General features: G+C 37.9%; 1 protein-coding gene across 1 annotated transcript in view; it reads right to left on the bottom strand.

Moving 5' to 3' along the window:
* Nucleotides 1-19,060, bottom strand: part of LOC145710759 (adenylate cyclase type 10-like) — a 95,616-nt gene that overhangs the window by 9,550 nt on the left and 67,006 nt on the right. Inside the window, exons 5-6 of the mRNA XM_081788481.1 lie at nucleotides 9,490-9,551; nucleotides 3,184-3,356 (exon numbers count right to left, since the gene is read on the bottom strand). Of these exons, the coding sequence (XP_081644607.1) occupies nucleotides 3,192-3,356; nucleotides 9,490-9,551 (227 nt within the window). The 3' untranslated portion in view covers nucleotides 3,184-3,191. The remainder of the gene's footprint in view (nucleotides 1-3,183; nucleotides 3,357-9,489; nucleotides 9,552-19,060) is intronic.

Raw genomic sequence — 19,060 nt, 5'->3', positions numbered from 1 at the left:
ACTCATCTTCTCAGACGATTTAGATCAAGTTTCTAAAAATGATTCTGCTCGCTCATGGATTCATCTGCTCAAACGATCAAGATCAAGTTGCTCAAAAAGACGATTCAGCTAAAATTTGCTCGCTCTAGGAATCGTTTGCTCAAACAATTCGCTCAGACACAAATCGCTCAGAAGATTCAAAAGCTCAAAAAGAAGAGGGAAGAGTATGCAAGCCTCCCGACTCTCGAATCTTACGTAAAAGCGCTCAATTTCCTGATTCGTTGATCGAAAAAAATGCTCTTTCGCCTCCGCTTCCGAGAAAAACGCCACTCATAAGAGATCGAAAATGGCTCAGAGACAAGTAGAAAACCGGAAGTATTCAAAATATAACGAGATCTTAAGAGATTGCCCTGGAAGTCTACCAAGCCCCTGAAGCTCCGATCAACAACTCAGAGCAAGGAAATTTGGACAAACGTTGGAATTCCCCCGCTCGTGAATACGATCTTGTCAATGTGTCGCCTGCTCAGAACAACAACAATGACTTTCAAATTGAAGCAAAACAAACTATCAGTATGCAGGATAGCCTACGTCAAGCCACTCTTAATGATGATATGGACCCAGCAACTTCTGACGCATTCGACTCCTTCTTTCATGGAAATCTTCTTTGAAGATGCTCAAATCTCCAAAGAACCTACTCGCTCAAAACCGCTCCTTCTTCAAACTTTACCAGAACGCTCCGCTCAAAAAGAAGAGGGAAGAATATGTAGTGGTTTTACAGAATTGCTCTAATTACGATCACGCCGCGGGGCAAAGCAAAGCTTGCCACGCGAGCACGGCGCGTAAGTGAAAATGATGGCGCACTAGCGCTGGCGAAATAATCGACTCTAAAAGGCGCGCCCTTCCTGAAAAACCAAATAATCCGTTTTAAAACGCCGCTCTTCAAATTATCCTCACGTCCTGATGCTTGTAATCCGATTAATCCGCTAAAATGGAATTATTCCTTTTCCAGTGACAAAATCCGTTGGAAACGAATTATTCGTTCATGTTCAATTAATTCGATGAAAACGATACGATCGAATAACAGCCGATAAATCTACTGGGAACCCGAAAATTTGAAAAACTATAAAAACCGCTCACCATCTCTCTCACAGTCATTCTCACTTTTGCTCTCTCAGAAAAAAGATCAAATAAAAGCTTAAAAACTTTACTCTTTTTATACATAGCCAACAATGCTCAGTTGTTTGTATATTTCTCTTGTGTTCACTTATTTGCATAGGTTGCAAAACCATTACAACACCTCCAGGAAGTGGCTATCTGTGTCGTGGCCTGTTCTTTATCAAAATTAAAATCCTGGATCGCCCGGAATCCTGAATCCCCCGATTCGGACGATCAAGGAAAACGGGCGATTCAGGATCCGGGCGATCCAGGATTCCGGGCGATCCAGGAGCAGCCACGCTTTTTACCAAAAATTTTCGCGAAAATTGCGCGAAAAATGATTATGCTTTAAATACTTTGATGTTCTGCAAAATAATCTTACTAACGAGAGTAAAAGGAGAAACGTTGAACAATTTTTTATTTTATTATTAATTTCTTAATTACTTATTATATATCGTCTTTTCTTAAATGAACAATCTGATCAAACAGTTCAAATCTTTTATATTTTAGTCGAGCACTTTTTTGGGCCACCTTGGCGCTCGACTAAAAACAGCCATATTTTGATTTTGTTTTTCTGTTTTCCTCAGTTAGCAATTTCACACTCCTCTCTCAACAAACAAAAACCTTCGATACAAAATCATATGATCTATTAACGAAGTCAACCTGTAAAGATATAAATTCCAGAATTATTTAAAATCTGAGACTACGAAATTTCTGGTCGGACGGAGCACTACAGATTCATCCAACTTTCGAAAAAATCGGATAAGAATTGCGAGAGGTGATAGAGTTTAACCAACTCATGTGATTTTCTTCGATTTGTTATCTTGCGATTCTGCTTATTTTTGATTTGTGAAGAGTTAAGGCTTTGATTATCCAAATTCTGAAGTAATTTTGGAAAAAGCTTTATCCGTTCGAATTTACCGGGATTCTCAAAAATAGGCACGGCGAGGGGCTGGGCGAGCGAGGCGCGCCGATTTAATGTTCTACCATTATTAGCTTGAGCGACAGCTTAAGTAAAAATTTTGCTTATTGAACTAAGCTTGCACTTTAAAGAACTTTGCTGATATCATTTTAATGTTTTTAAAGAAGCTTATATTGACAAATTGTCAATTATTTAAAATTATAAATTTTGCATTATATTGTTAGCAGGGCTAAGCTGATTAGTAGTCACCGTTTTCCGGGAAAATATTTTCCTAGTCGCCGTTTACCAGAGATATCCGATTGCCAAATTTGGGGAATTGGCGACTTGGGCAAACGGCGACGTGAATTAATTTAAATTGATTGATCATTTAACTTTAGTTATTGGGTACTCCACACTCAATCCTGGCTTCACAAACTTCAATTCTGGCTTGACCAAGATCAATCCCGGATTAAACAACTTCGATCCTGGCTTTTCAGACGTCATTTCTGGCCTCTCATACCGTCAGTCCCGGCTTCTCAGTTGTTAATCATAGTTTTTCTTAAATTGGGTTGACGTTGGAAAAGCCTAGATTGGAGTCGGTGAAGCCAGGATTGAGGATAAAGAAAACAGAATTGCGGATAAAGAAAAACCCGGTTCACATTCTTGACGTAATGAGCTTTCTCTACAACCGCGCTTTCAGTCAACTTGAGTCACTTTTTTACCAAAATTGTGAACCACGTTCACAAAATTGTGAACCGGGTTCACGAAATTGTGAATCAACCGATTGTGAACCTGGGCGCCCGCCACCCCCAGGTTGGGTAAACGGCGATTTGGGAACCGGCATTTGGGCAAATGGAGATCACTCGAGCCACACATCCTCTTCAGCTCAGTTAGATCAGAAAATTTACGATTCCTCTCTTGTGTGCAAAGACATATTCAAAAAATTATTAGCAACTGACTCAGAAAAAAATTGGAAAACTAGGTTGGTCAGCTTTAAAAGTAGTTTTAAGTTTCTCTTCCGCGGATTTAGTGGATCAAAAAGATTTTGGAACAAACATAATCCGCTGAAAACGTTTCTCGGTAAAAGCCCCTGTTCAATTCTAAGAAATTTTATTTTTTTAGGCATGAACCCTATTTTAACTCCTCACCAATCGCATCAGGAACTTTTTGTCTTTTTACATGTCCAAATTGCAAGAATTGCATCACCCGCAAATTTAAGAATGTCTCCTCCATTTTCGAGAATATGCTGGCAAATCGCTGTTATATATCCATTTAATGATGAAGTTAAACCTGAAACACCTTCTTTGTGCACAGAGTATCTGTAGAAGTTTGATCAAAATGGAATTGTGAGGTTGCTCGGTTTTTCAGCAGAATCTGATTCTGTTGATAGAGAACATTTTCAACATGGTCTTGAAGCCAGGCTTAGGTCCTCCACATCATTGAAGACACTTCAAGCTTTTTTGAATCAGAACTATAAAAGCAAGGTTGTTGTTGATGGATAAAAAGAAGTTTTTGTTGTTTTATTTGTTCTGGTTAGAATGATTTTACTATGGCAGAAGTGGCCTTTATATACAGTGAAAAGGCAAAATAAGAATGTTCGAGAAGCTTCTAAGAACAGTAATAGAATAATCAGGTAGCTTATAAAACAGTCTAAGAACAATCGTGTAGATTCTCCAAGGTGCTGTTATTGGTGAGTCAATGTAACTCATGCTTGATGGGATGTTCAAGCGGCTTCTGCCAGGTGATGTAATGGTGACTTATATCCAGGTTTGTTCCCCGCACGAGAGTCACCTGTTAAGTTGTCTCCCACACATCAAGGTAACCATTAGTGACTCAATGCGTTGGAATGCATGGTTTAGTAGATACAGTTAACTCGCACAATTTGGCCCTTTTTTGTTTCTGCGATATGTCGAAAAAGGGCCGAATTGTGCGAGTTAACTGTAATATTAAAAAAAGGAGAGAAAGAATCAGAATTGAGTTCAATTTAAAGGACATATTCTAAAAAAGGCTGCAATTCATACTTTGTTCGGGCGAAAAAATAACACTTTTTCTATTCTTTAGGAAATAAGTTGAAAGTATATTCCAAGAACAGTGAAAGAAAGTTAAGTTCCAAATAATTTTATGAACCCTCATTTATCTTTTATTCCCAAGAAAGGAAAAAATTTGTTGTCATCCGACTCGAGACAAAAAATATCCATTTTAAGGCCACTTTTGAAATTCGCTGTCATCCGAAAATCGGCCTTAAAAGTGCTTCACAAACAAAGAAATCATCTTAATAATTAACAAAGTATTAACTTCTCAATACACGGGCGCGCGGCTAAGCGCTCAAAACACGGGGTCGGGAAAACCGACCACCAAGCATTACTCAGCCCCGCGCGGCGCGCCAAATCCGTAGTGTGAAAAACAGCACCGACTATTTTGATCTCTTGTTCATATTTCCGTCATGGTAATAAGTTCAAAACTATACTGTTAGAAAGCTTGAACACTCAGCTATTTATTCATGTTATTATCAACGAAAAAAACCTTCCGATTTTTCGAAAATGAGCGCGAAAGAAATCTGGTGCAAAGCGCCAACCCTCTTGAGAAATTTCATGAAACTTCGCAGAGTGGTTCGATTTGTTCATATAAGTGCACATTCCAAAAATTAGGCCAAACGGATTACCACCTTCGAAGTAATTGAGGACCAAAGTCGCCGTGGTCGGTTTTACCGACCACGTGCATTGAGAAGTTAATCTTAATTCATTACTTCTGTTCCTTGCTAGCTTGCTAAATCTAGAGACATTCTCTTATACAGTGAAAACCCAAAAATTGCCCACCCTAAATTTGGCCGCTTTTTGTCTTAATCCGCCTTTTTTGAATCCTGAAATCAACCCAAATTTTGGCCGCTTTTTCAAAAATAAAAAATCTCCCATCAGAATTGGCCCAAAATAATGCTATTTCTGATTATCTTTAGCTTTTTTAAAATGGTTTTAATTAATTAATGATTAATAATATTAATAATAATTAAAAATGGCTTAATTTTAATAAAAATGTCTTCAGACAAACAAAAATTTGAAAATCATGCCGATTTTCGAAAATTTCGGAACTTCGCTTTTTGAAGGGAAGACTTGGTTACCCGGCAAAAATCCGAGAATTTGGCCGCATTTTTCGGGAATTTGTATCTGAAAACCGGCCAATTTTCGGGTTTTTGCATTATCTGAACTGTTCTCCACCAAATAAGAAACTTGTAATGTCTCTCGATTTCTCTATAATAGATATACTGTAAAATGCATTTCGCACATCAAGTCCAATGAAGTATATCTTATTCTCCGGATATCAATTTTGTAATTGAAGAGCTCACTTTAGATTATACCGATCTCATTGGTTATGATGGGTATTTGGGTATAATTAACCTACTGTTGACAGTTCTATCTCCACTCGCGGAAGAATTATTAACTATTATTGAGCCATCTTTATTTTTTACAAAAAGAACAGGCGAATTCCATGCGGAGCAAGATGGTTTTATTATTCCTGATTCTTTTAATTCTTTCAATTTTCCTCACTTTCTTGCATTGATATGTCGAGTTTGTATGGTCTTGAATATACAGGTTCATTGTTTCCATCTTTTAATTTGAATTCCGTCAAATAATTTTGCGAAAGTCTTGCGTCGCTTACGCCTCGCGAAAACGACCATGAGTGTCTTTTCAATATCTTGCTCAGCTCATCTCTTTACTTAACAGGGGCTTTCGAGCAAATTGATCTTATTTCATCGTCAAGTGGATTATGTTTGACAAGAAGATCTCTTCTGTAACTCCACTTTCTTAGCTCATTTTAGTGCGTTATTTTTTCATATGGGAAGAGTTCTTTCTCGGTCAGGAGAAAGTTAAGATTATGATGGGCTTTTTCCCTATGATTATATCCAAATTTTGCTCCTTGATCAATGATAACAACAGAATTTGATCTGTTTTCGATAGATATAAGTTTTTTCCGTCGTCGTAAATTTTAACAAATATGTTATTTTCAGTAAATATTCGAAATTAAAGAATTCGCAATCAGATTGTCGGTGTTGACCTCTCATGAATGATGATTGAAATTTATTTTTGGGACGCGTTTCGGTCTCAGTGGACCTTCGTCAGCCCTAAGTACAGATTTTAAATGAAAGTTCAAAAACAGGAAAAAACAGTCTCTCACCTAGAGTGGACAATTTCGAATGAAAGCAGAGATTGAAAACATAAAAACATAATTCGCTTTCGCGGGCAGATGTAATGGAGCGCCAGAAGAAAGCGAATTACAAATGCTCCATTACAGAAATTTAACTTCTGCGAATTTGATCTGCTTATTCAAGCAAGGATCATTTAACTTGATCGAAAACGCTTCACAAAGGACACGGTCTTTGTAGTACGGTTGGTTGGAGATAACAGAAATAAAGTTCTTTTTGAAACAGAATTTGGTTTTGATTAACGCTCTCGATGTAGTAGGCTTGTATTTTGGAGTGTCTGGCTCACTAAGATATTTATCATATTCCTCTCTGAATTTTGGACACTTCAAAGAGTGGAAAAACATAGGACTACGATAACGTGGCTCAAAATGTTCACGAATTCTAGTTCCAAGCTGTCTCTTTGTCTCCCCCTGGTAATCCGTTTTCCCACATGGGCATTGGAAATGGTACACCACTCCACTTTTTTGCTCAATTGGTACCGGGCGCTTCCAGGTTGGATGCAAACATTGTTCTATTCTCACTGTTTTCCACTGTTTTTGAACTTTCATTTAAAATCTGTACTTAGGGCTGACGAAGGTCCACTGAGACCGAAACGCGTCCCAAAAATAAATTTCAATCATCAATTCGCAATCATTTTTATTTCCGATTTTTTTGTCTTAGAAATAAATGAATAAATAAAGAAACCCCTAGTGTGTTTTGTTTGTGAAAAATTTTATTCAAGAATTTAACTTAATCATCTCAAAGATCAATTTTCAAGTTTTTTTATTTATCCATGCCTATAAATTATAGATTTATAAATTTAAAAATTTCAGATTTTTCTTGGTCAAAAAGTGCTCCGAACAAGTTTTTATGATAAATTGAACTTCCAGGATAACTAAGAAGCCAAAATATGGCTTTTTTGAAATTTTCGATTTTTTGAGGAAAATTGTTGACGGGGGGGGGGTCCTTAATAAATTCGCCTGCAACGTAGGTATCGGCCGAGAAATCTCCCGAAAAATTATTTTCGAAAAATTTTGAATTATTTTTTGTTTGAAATCTGAATAAAAACCATAATTTGAATTAAAACCTGGCTAAATTAGAAATTAAATTAAAAATCAAGGAACAGGGCTGAAACGGCCCGAAGGGCCGTCAAGCCCCTTAAATTAAAAAATCAAGGAACGGGGCAGCGCCTAACCCTAACCCCAGTGCCGTGCCGTGCCGTGCCGTAGACCTTTCCCCACCCTGCCTATAATAGCAGTGTGTTGCATTGGTCTGTCAACAACATGAAAATCGACTTTTGGTATCTCAATTTCACAATTGTTTAGATACAAGTTCGATCTTAGTTTTGATTTTATAGTTGATATTTCGTCGCTGAACGCGTTGCCAATTATTTCAGGTTCTTTTAATTTTTCAATTTTCATAAGTTCGGGAACAGAATCAGAATTTATGTGTATTCAAATACCAAACTCGCCAAAGAATACTCGTTTCGCCCGCCGAAAAATGCGAGTGATTTACCTGTTTTTCAAGGACAAAAATTGTTTCCAGTAGAAAAATATGGTATTCAAATACTAATTTTTGGTATTAAAATACTAAAAATTTTTGGTAATCTAACCGAGCGCCCCCGTTGAATTGTGCATCTTGGCGCCCATTTTGTCATTTTCTGTTACGCGCTCATACCTCGTTTGTTATCTCGCTCTTTCCTCAGACGCGCTTTTTCGCTTCTCAAGGTAACATCGTACTGAGCCCAAGCCTCAGGTCGATTTTTCTTCTGCTACGAGAACGTTACGTTTTTTAAGAATTTAACCACACCGCAGGCCTAAGTGAAAGTGCGCCTCACTTTTTAACCAACCGCCCCGCGAGTGAAATCGCAACAGTACAGTTAATTATGGAATTTATGGACATTTTTGTCCCACGATTTTCGCAAAAATGTCCAAAAATTCTCCATCATTCTCTGTTTCTTCCTTCTTCTTAGGACAAAAAATGTTCTAGAGGTACGAGATCAACCTTCTTATATTTCTCAAAGAAAAATATCATTTTTGATAAGAAAAAACATCATGTCTGGCAAAAAAAAACAGAATATAAAAATTTCTCGTTGAGCCTTTTTTCCTATGAAAGACCTTTATCTCGGTTAGGCAAATCTTTCTCCCTACCTTTGCATATGAAAAGAAGACGTTTTTGAAGTAGATTTTGTAAAGCTGTCTGTCCAACACATCGCTGTCAGCGCCCAAGAATCGTTTATTGATTCCTTTTTTGTAAAAAATACAATAAGTCCCTCCATTGTCTGAATTCAATCATCACTTGCCCGAGTTCGACTGAACTTTAGTGTACTCTTGAAGAATCAGCAGGGCTAATTCGTGGTAGTTTTTGGCGTTTGTTATCAGCAACACACTAGTGACCGGTTTGGGTATCTCACGAAGAACAGTACAACCATTGATGCACTCAACACTAAATCTTCTCGTTTGATTGTTCTCTAAGTACGTCCGTTTACCTGAACTCTCCATCTCGAATATGATTGCTCAAGTCTTCGCTAATCGATGGGTCATCGAAGTCGCGAACCCAAAAGCCCCGGATGCGCAGGACGTCTCGAATGTTTCGCATCACGAGCTCAAGTCTTTCTTTCGTTCTTCCAAAATTCAAAAGCTTAAATTTTTTGGTTGACCGTAGAAGATCACCGTACTGAGATTAACTAAGATTTAAAAAAAAATAATAATTTACAGTTTCAAAGCACAAAACATTAAGAAAAAATCAGTTAAAAATAAATTCAAGTCTTCTTTATTCATTCTTCTCGATTTCCTTAGCTTTCTCAAAAAAATCTTCCCCGACCCAGTATGAAAAATCTCGTCAAAAACGGTTGACCAATCACAAAAAGGCGCGCGCAATTTCAAACTATTGCAAGATTGAACTCTTCTGAGAAATAAAGTCTATCTCCTGAAAAATAATTTCAAATATTGAGGCCGAAGGGGGGGTCGAGCACAATTGATAAAAGTCAATGATTTCATTTTTCGATTTTTGAGTTTTTGGACTACGGATTTTGGTTACGAGATCAACCTTCAATCTTATCTTTCTCAAAGAAAAAATCACGTTTATGATAAGAATAAACGTCATATTTCGCAAAAAAAAAACAGAATATTAAAATTTTGGCGCAGAAAATGTCCAAAAATTTGATACAGGCACTTTTGAGAAGTGTCCCAAGAAAACCCTTTAAAATTGCAAAAATGTCCATAAATTTGATATCCGAAAATTCAATAAAAAACTGTGTATTTTTTAAACTTTTACTTTCTGTAAGAGCTGTAAAGCCTGACACATCTGCGAACAGAAGAACTCCATCGGTCATTTTAGCTTTATGGTGGATTCGTTTCAAGATGTCTTTGACAATTCGGAATCATCATTCCGCTTTTCAATTTCCGAAAGGGTTTAATAATAAGGAAAATCACTTATTATTCGGCATCCATTTTAGCAAAAAAGAGGGAAAACCTGAAATTATCAACAAGGCCATCAATTCTAGAAAGTTTTTTATGAATTTTCCTTTAAGGCAGGCGCGGAGCTGCTTTCTGATTGTCGATTTTTGCTTCAAAAGTACAAAAAATGATCTGTTGTCTAAGCAGTGTCCTTTACAATAGGGCTTGCCAAAAAAAATCGATGTCAATTCTCCCCTACGAATTGCACTTTAAAATAATCCTCGTTCGTTCTTGATTCGAATGATATGTCTCTGTCTGGCGTAGGTCTTGCGGAAAAAATTCTAGAGCTATATTTTTGGGACTTTGATCACGTGCCATGACGTCATTTCTCCGGAAATTTCAATATTTTTTGAATTTTCGAGCATAACTTTTTATGCCTTTTTGAATAAGCTATTTACGAAGGTAGGATCAAGATTTTGCCAAAGAATCCCAATAAAATCCTACTAAAAATTCCTCAAACTCACAGTTTTTTGGCCTAATTTTAACCAGAAAACCTTGGATATCTCGAGTTCCCCAAGTTTCCGACCCCCAAGTTTCCGACCCGGCAAAGTACTTAAAAGAAGCGCAACGCTCTATTCTATAATAGTTTCGTCTCAGATCTGGGGAGAATAGAAGTAAACTACTGAAAAATATCGAATGATTGATAAAAAGATACAGTGAAAACCCATTTTAAGGCCCACCCTTTTAAGGCCACTTTTTTGGAAAGTCTCCAAAATCTGTCATCCTAAAAAAATCCCCTATAACTTATAGTCTATAAGGCCAATTTTTTTGATTTTTTTTTTTCAAAATCCGAAAATTACAGTTTCGCTTGTAAAAGCTAGCTTTCTTCGACTGTGTCTTCGGCCATTTTGAAGTCGGTGGCTTTTCAGTGTCGGCATTGTCTGTCACTTGAACTTGAGGCACTTCTTCAATCTCTATCGGAGTCCGAGGACGTGTTTCATCAATTTGAAGCACCAGAAAACTGCTCAACTAATTCTTCTTCTTGTCCAGAACATTTTCTGCAACATCGAGATCTTCAAACTGCTCGATTTCTTCTCAAAAATAAGCCTCTTGAAGTAGTCCTGTGTTGATCCATGATCCCTTGAAGATTTCGGGGTTCAAGTGCATGAAAATTTCGATGGATATTTTCGATCCATTTCTCTGATATGTTGTCAGAAAAATATTTTTGAAAGAGTGAAAGGGAGAATTACCAAGAGTCAAATTTAAAGAACACATTTGGAATCATACTTGATTCGGGCGATAGAAACATGCGGTAGACTCGTGTAATGATTAAACACTACAAAGTGATTTTTATCTGAGATGTTTATTCCAGAAAAATGAAAAGTAGAATGATGCTTTCAAAAAGGTGCACTCGTTTTTATAGTTGGTTTCGTCTTTATGGACTGATTCCGTGGACTCGGATTTTACGAGTTCACGGACACGAAAATTCGGAGTTCACAAGCACGAGAATTTGGAGTTCACGAAAATGAAAATAATGAGCACAAGAACAGCTAGCGCTGAGCTGTCAGGATTGATTGATAGGAAAGGACAAATTTATACATAGCGCAATACAGTATATAAACACTACATATTCCTCCCTCATTATTTGAAGCGAAGCGTAGGGAAAATAGAAATTTCTAACAGATACATCAATTAAAAATTTCACTGAGATTTTCAGGGAAAGATGGTTGATCGTAGTTGATCGGCGAGTTTTACACAGGTACTGGTTGACGATTTTGATTCTTTTTTTTTGAGAGGTTATTCAATAAGTTGGAAGATTTCGTCGTAGTTTAATTTGCATTTCGCCTTGATTGATTCTGCTTCTGCTTGCTCGTTTTCGATCATTTCGCGTGTTCTCTACAAATTCTCTATGTAAGCGATGGGTAGAAAATCAACTGGAATGATGATGTTGAAGATCGCTGGTAGTAAAAAGCGTTGCACGATCCTTTTTGAGTGAGCGGGGGCAAAAATGAAGAAATCATTTTCAAGATTTTTTACGATTCTAGCGCTGCTTGACAAGTACCAGTCGGGACTCGGGCGCGACCGGGATAATTGCTGGGGGCGCTCAGCCGTGACGCGCCCCAATTCTGTTCCAACGCGAGGCGAATATTGTGCTTGGAATTTTTCTTGGGTTTGAGAAGGCTTTATTTTGATTCTTCGCTGAATAATGAAACGATACATCATTAAGTCGCATGACAAAGAATTATTCTCCAAATACTTTTGCTTGTTTATCTTCGCTGGAGATAATATTTCTTTGATTTTCGACAGAATACGCGCAGATTCATAAAACGCACAATTCATTTCTAGATAAATTCGCATACGGCGCCTTTTTGGAGAAATTGACGGCATTTTCAGTAAACTGTGATGTTTCCGCGAAAGACTATCACATATACCGCTCCTAACGAACTGAAGGCGATTTCAGTTATTAGTGATAATCTTCGCTGAAGATTTGTCGAGTTGTTTTTGATTTCTTGTAAGGTGATTTTACATTTTACTTCGCTGAAGTTTGAGTTGATACTGTCGCATGACATGTTTAAGTTGAGCTGATATTTCCTTCGCTGAGGATATCAGTGCAAATGCCGCTATTCTCGCTGAGAATATTCGAAGTTGTCAATTTAAGGTTAATGATAGGTGCCAATTGACAAGGTTGCATTTTGTTGTTTCCGCAGCCGTGCTCGAAATGAACATATCAGACCTTAAGGTCTTCTGTTCGATTGTGGCCACGTGAACAGCCGACGTAAGAAAAGATAGCGGTCTTGTTGGTTTTGCGGCGGATATTCAATGGGGTTTTTAACGACGATAAATCAGTTTATGTAGAGGTCCCTTCTCTGTGAGCTACCATTGAATTTTGCGTAAGTCGGACGTCCATGGTCTTTAAATATTGGCAACCACATACGCTGTATGCGGATTTTCGACAAATGTTGTGAAGATCCATTCTCCCCCTTTTTATTAATTTTATCGCTTTCGCAGATGCAAATGCTTGATTTCGCATTAAGTTTACGTCGTAGTTGAACGTTGTCTCCGGCGACATCATTCATGCATTGTGGTTATCGGCTGATTTCTTCTGCTAGAAGATTTTGCATTGTTTGGATTGCGGCAGGTTTTTGTATTATGATAACATCTCATATTGGAAGATAACTGTGATCGATGGTTGAATGAAGCTCTGCTGAGTTGGATGTCCGCAAGACCGTTTGTTTAAGGGTACTACCGTCGATTACCCCAATGACCGGTTATGTTAAATTTTTCATCGGAAATGAATTCCTCATGAAATTTTGATCAAAAAAGGTCCGAACGTTTCATTCATAACGTCAAGCGTTTTCATAATAATTAGAGTTTTAATTGATTTCTGTACTAGAAAGTATTTTTCCGAAAAATTTTTTGGTGTCCGATTCTTCCAAATAAGGGCTCCTTTTGAAGCTCAGAATAAGATGCGGATTATGGTGACTTGATTAATTATTGAACTAAGATATTTTGCTTCTAGAGACAAAAATGCGTCGCCAAATTTTGAAAAATGCTCAATTTTAGCAAAATCATAAAGACAGAATTTTCAAAAAATTAATTTTGGTATTTTTCCTTTTTCAATCAAGAAAACCGTCTGTCATTTTTAAGATGAAGGTTAAATTTACACATAAAAAATATAATCAGGCTAAGTTATCAAGCTACTTTTCGAGCTATTTCGCCGTTTATTCAGTCTTTTTCTGCAACAATGATATTTTTAAGCTAGAAATTCGCCGACTTTTCATTGAGCTATTCGAAAACGCCTCTGACAGATTAAAGATCTAAGATAGTTAAACTTTTAGAGGCCATATGATACCCGCTATCCATGCCATGCTAAGGGTTATTCAAGGCTAAAGTTGGGGAAATCGAAGGTAGTACCCTTAAAGGCATGTCAGAAGTTAACGGGTCGCATTTTTGACTGGTCGCGCTGCAAACCAGTTTTTTGTTATCCTTCTTTTTAATGAACAAAATTTTGGATTTGATCGCTGATCTGGCTAGGATTAGCCATTTGGTGAGGCAAGCGTCGTTTTCGTTTCAGTGCGTATAGTCGGTATTCATTTTTAAGCAAGAAAAGAACGGCTTCTTATGCAGATATTTTTTTTCGAATTGATCTCTCTAGCTCAGCTTGTCTTTTTCCCGCAAAAGAAGTTCTTTCATTTACCATTTTGACACTGACAGAATCTCTCGACAAGCAGTTCTTCGTCAGTTTTACGAAGATCGGCGACATTATAACCTTGCTTGAAGTAGAAACAGAGTTTAGCCATCGCGACACCAAAAGCATTGGGTCCTTTTTCGTAGTTCTCGAACTGAAACTTGTAGTAGTCTCTTGTTTTTCCAAGGCAGTCAAGCATTTTTGTTTTGAAGGAGTTCCAATCTTTCAATTCACTGAGTGACAGTGATAACGCAATGTGGCTGCCATCTTCATTTGCTAGCAAGCTGGTCAGAGCTACAGTGATAAGCTCTTCATCAGAAAGGGCAGAGACTTTGCCGGAAATTTCGAGACTTTTGAGCCATGAGCTGATAGGAAGAGTCGAGTCATATTTTGAACTTTGACGGTCACATTTTTCATAGCGCGCGTCGGAATAACTCGAGAAGTTGGCGATGCTGGATTCTGGTTTTCAAGCTTAGGGATATTATCATCCTTGTTGCTTTCTCGAAATGCAGCCAGCAACATTTTGATTTCACTGACGCTTTTTTCTCCGGAATCAACAAATTTCGCAAGCTCTTTTATTGCAGGATCATTTTCGACGTGATCATTCTTTGGTTGTTGCGTTTTGTCGTCTCTGATATGTCTGTTTGACATTTTTAGTGGATATCTCTTTCGGGGGTAGGGAAATTTAAATACTCAGTCACCAATTTGTAGTGATTATACACTACAAAGTGATTTTTATCTGAGATGTTTATTCCAGAAAAAAGAAAAGTAGAATGATGCGTTCAAAAAGGTGCACTCGTTTTTATAGTTGGTTTCGTGTTCATGGACTGATTCCGTGGACTCGGATTTTACGAGTTCACGGACACGAAAATTCGGAGTTCACGAGCACGAGAATTTGGAGTTCACGAAAATGAAAATAATGAGCACAAGAACAGCTAGCGCTGAGCTGTCAGGATTGATTGATAGGAAAGGACAAATTTATACATAGCGCAATACAGTATATAAACACAACACTCGAGCCTTCCCCTATAAACCCTTATGATTCATTTTTGTCCCAAAAATATGGGAAAATTTGTTGTCATCCGACGAAAGGCAATAAATATCCATTTTAAGGCCACTTTTGAAATTTGCTGTCATCCAAAAAGTGGCCTTAAAATGGGTTTTCACTGTACGTCAATTTTTGATTTTTATCTAAAAAACGACCTTTTTTACAATAAGAATTCTTAGACAGAACCCTAAACAACAGTGCTAATTAAAGCTCAGACTCTCAGCTTTATGTAACTATCAAATACAAGTAGTTTTGAGAGGCTTTCTTTGTTTATTTTTTTTCGTGAAAGCGATTGGACCCCGAAAAAAGGCCATTTTTATCGAAAATTCGCTCTTAAAATTTTTTGGTTGAGTTACAGGGTATGGTTATATAGAAAGTTTTGGGTTTTAGATTATGGGAAGTAAGAAAAACATACTTGCTGGCACTTTCAAGACATCGATTTTTTTTTGGCGAGCCCTACTTTACAATTTGAGTTAATAATTCAGCTCAGCAGTATAATTAGGCCACGCGCTTGAAAATTTGAGCTCCGAAAAAACCTCTTTTAACCCTTTTAATCTATTTAACCCGTTAACTGGGCATCCGATCTTATGCGTTAACGGGCGCGTGGCTGTCTGAAGTCCACGCACCTTTTGGTGTTCTCTGAGAATAAGGGATTACAAAATAGAATTCTGAAAAGACAAGAGTACTCAAAAGCGTCTTCTTTTTCTTCTAGATCTTTTTTTTTTCTTTTTCTTATTCGTTTAGGGGTTCAAAATTGATGTCAAAGTTACGTTATTTTCGGCGCTGAGATTGAAAAAAAAGGGAAAGAAGGGAAAAGGCGGGCGACTTGTATGACGCTTTCCCTTTTTTTCGCTGACTTAAATTTTTATTTCGCTTCTCCTGAGCGGAATTTCATGCCGATTTTTTCAAATTTATACAAGCAGACAGAAAATTGATTGAATTTTGAAGAAATACAAAAATTTTTGATAAAAAACATAGTTTCGCTTATCTTATCGCTCTCCAAAGTCTGCGTGGCCGTGAGACAGCCATGCGCCTGTTAACGGGTTAAGTTATTGTAAATAACATTTTATCTGCTTACACCAAAAGTTTAATTTCACCAGAAGATGGCATAAATTGGCACCAAAGTGTAAAAAAAAGTGCCATTTTTAACTTTATCTTGATTTGACCCCCGCCGCAAATTATCTGGAACACGTTTGAGGGCTTGTAAGAAAGCTTATGAAATTCTCTATCGACAAACAAAAAATTTTTTACGCCACGTACTGTATAATCTGAGAACATGAACACTTTTAGAACCGCGCTTATAAAAACAACAACAACCAAATCTACAAATCTTCTAAAAACCTGAAACTGGGATTTGATGGCCTTGATGGCCATGCTCGCCGTAATGGTCTTGATGACCTTGTTGACAATTTCAGGTTCGTCCAAGATAGACAGGCCAGGGCTGCCCAATCGGACGAAAAATCTTGGTCTCGGCGATCCGATCCGAACCTCAACCGATCCGACCGATTTCCGATCCGATTACCGATTCCGATCGGATTTTTCAATTCCGATCGGAAAAGCATGTCCGATCGGAAAATTTTTCGATCGGAAAAATCAAGGAAGATTTTCAATTTTCAAAAAGGGGCAGTTTTTTTCAATTGTGTTCATGGCGACAGTGTAGGGCTCGAACAAGTCGAGCCCTTATGGTTAAAAATATAAACTCTCTGGTTAATTTGATAATTTGGTTTATTTCCGAATATTCCGAATCTTGTCAAGCTTGTCCAGAGTCAGTTGGAGCACAGCTTATAAGGTGGTCGTAAATAGTAGTGCATAGAGACGCCCCTGGTGACCAGAGGATTGTGGATCGACTTATCGAACCCCACAATTCTCGGGCCTCCGGGGATACCGGTCAATTAGTGGTAAAGTGGCATATGTGGGAGAAAATATAGTGGATTGAAAAAGTTTTTGATCCATCTCTTCCGGCGGCACAAGCGGTCATTCTTTCATAGGTTCATAATAATCATGTTTATTCATTTAAGGGAATGTCAGATTTGCATCATGACTGAGAATGATTATGAATTTAATAAGCGCGATAACAAAGCGCGATTGATTAACGCCAGTGAGAAAAAGAGTTAGGGCGCGCGCTTTCTCTTTCGATCTTAAGTTCGCCAGAACACATTTCTCACTGACAAATAAAATCGGAACGGGAAAAAGTTTTTCCAACTATTCAAAGATTTGAAAACGAACGTTTTTGCGCGGAAGAAGTGCATCATGAACATGAAGGACACGAATAAAAATAAAGCGACAGTACTGAAAATGTAACGAATGTCACGAATGCCACGAAAACATGTTTCTTTTTCGTGACATTTTCAGTAAAATTCTAGAGACTCTTTTGTTATTGATATTTATCACTATGAATTTCCTACCACAACACCCGCGGAGCGGGCGTTTATCACTTGAAGATTCAATGAAAAATTGATCATTTGTGCTTAAGTCACTATGATTTCGATTTCTTATGAATCAAAATAGTAAAATTGAGGAATTTCAATCAAAAATCTATCTTTTGGGCCTGAAATTGCGATCAATTTCAATAACTTTCAAATAATTTTTTATTGTTTTAGATTATGGTAAATGAGTTTTTCAAGTTTGATCTCTATTGTTACAACTAAATCCGTTTATAACAGAATTAAATTCATAATATTCCTCAAAGTTAATTCGTAAAAAAACGTGTCTCTGTTTTTGTGACATTCGTGACATTCGTGACATTCGTGACATTTTCAGTACTGACCAAATAAAGATATTGGTTTGAAACAGACCACGATGAGCTAGATATAACAAGTAAAAAGAAATAATTGTAAAGAATGCGTAATAAAATTAATAATCAAGTACTAGTGAATTTATAACCTTTAATCTCTAATAATCAGTATAATGGGATTTTTTAATCGGGACCTCACACTGCGAAGTTAGTTTTGTTTTCCATTCCAATCCTTTAGGCACCTCTGATTCCTATTGACGTGCAGCGTCTCGGCTTGCATCAACAGCGTCGATCCATTTCGCGCACCTGGCCAGGCTTTTACACTTCTGGATCCCTCCTGGATCAACTGTTCTATATTTCCAACAGACATCTCCATCCTCTTTTGTGCCTCTGTTTTTTTCATTGATCATTTATTCAGTTTTGCACCCTCATTCAATGAACTTCTTTGCATCCGCTTTTCCAGCCACCGAGCTGTCGATTACTCTGAGTCAGGGTTGTAGACATCATACGAGTCAGAATCTTTCTCACAGTCCGCGACGCTTGAGACAGACGATTCGTAGGTAGAGCCGCTCGAGGATCTTGAGGAGTCATTATGCTCAGAGGAGCTTGACGATGACGAATCGCTTTCGTAGTCCATCGATACAAGTGATTCAAGCGCATCAGTAAAATCATCAATGTTCTCGGTAGCGGTGTACTCATCGTCTCTCAATTTGTTCCAGATGTCGAAGGCATCACCATTCGTTCTCTTCATGGACAAATAGATGGCTGCATCAGGTTTTAGTTTGTAAGTGTCTTTTAAAACCTCGATTTTTCTTACAAATCTCTGAACAGAAATGAGGTATTCTTCTTCTGTGCAGTCGTAGGGACAATGCCATGTCGGAGCCGATTCCAAGTGTTCTCTCTCATATATCGTGAGATCCATCTTTTTCCCCTCTCTGGTCAGATCTCGTTGATTGTTGTCTCCGGTTAATCACCGAGAAGCTGCTGCGTATGCACGGTGGTAATTATCCCAATTATCCAAAAGGTTAATTGGTGCATATGAGCGGATGAATCCAACGTACAATAGTTCCCGCTGAATTGGGACGGTCCTAATAGCGCCCCCCGTACCAATTTGGCGGGCACTCTCGCCAGCCGCCGCGAGCGCCTTTTTCACTTTTCTCGAGGACCCAAATAGCTTCGCGCTGGCTTGGCGCTTGTCTTGTTGAGGATTGTTGAGGGATTTAAAATAGAAATTTGAAGAGCTCAATAAATATATTTTCAGTAAATTTTAGCTAAGTTGTAGGAAAAGTATAATACAGTTTTAGAAAGCTCAGGAGGTCTTCTTTTCTTCTTCAATCATTCTGAATCCATTGAGTCGTGTATCAGAGGCGAAAGAGGAGGGCCGGCTTCTTCGAATTGAACTCGAATTTCGACGATCCCATCATCGTCAAGAAGCGCAACTGGTGGGTCCACAAGGTTAGCAGCAAAGAGGTGGCCTTC

Source organism: Oikopleura dioica, chromosome YSR, assembly GCF_907165135.1.
Source record: "Oikopleura dioica chromosome YSR, OKI2018_I68_1.0, whole genome shotgun sequence".
Classification (NCBI taxonomy): domain Eukaryota; kingdom Metazoa; phylum Chordata; class Appendicularia; order Copelata; family Oikopleuridae; genus Oikopleura; species Oikopleura dioica.
This window is presented reverse-complemented; position numbering and strand designations above follow the sequence as displayed.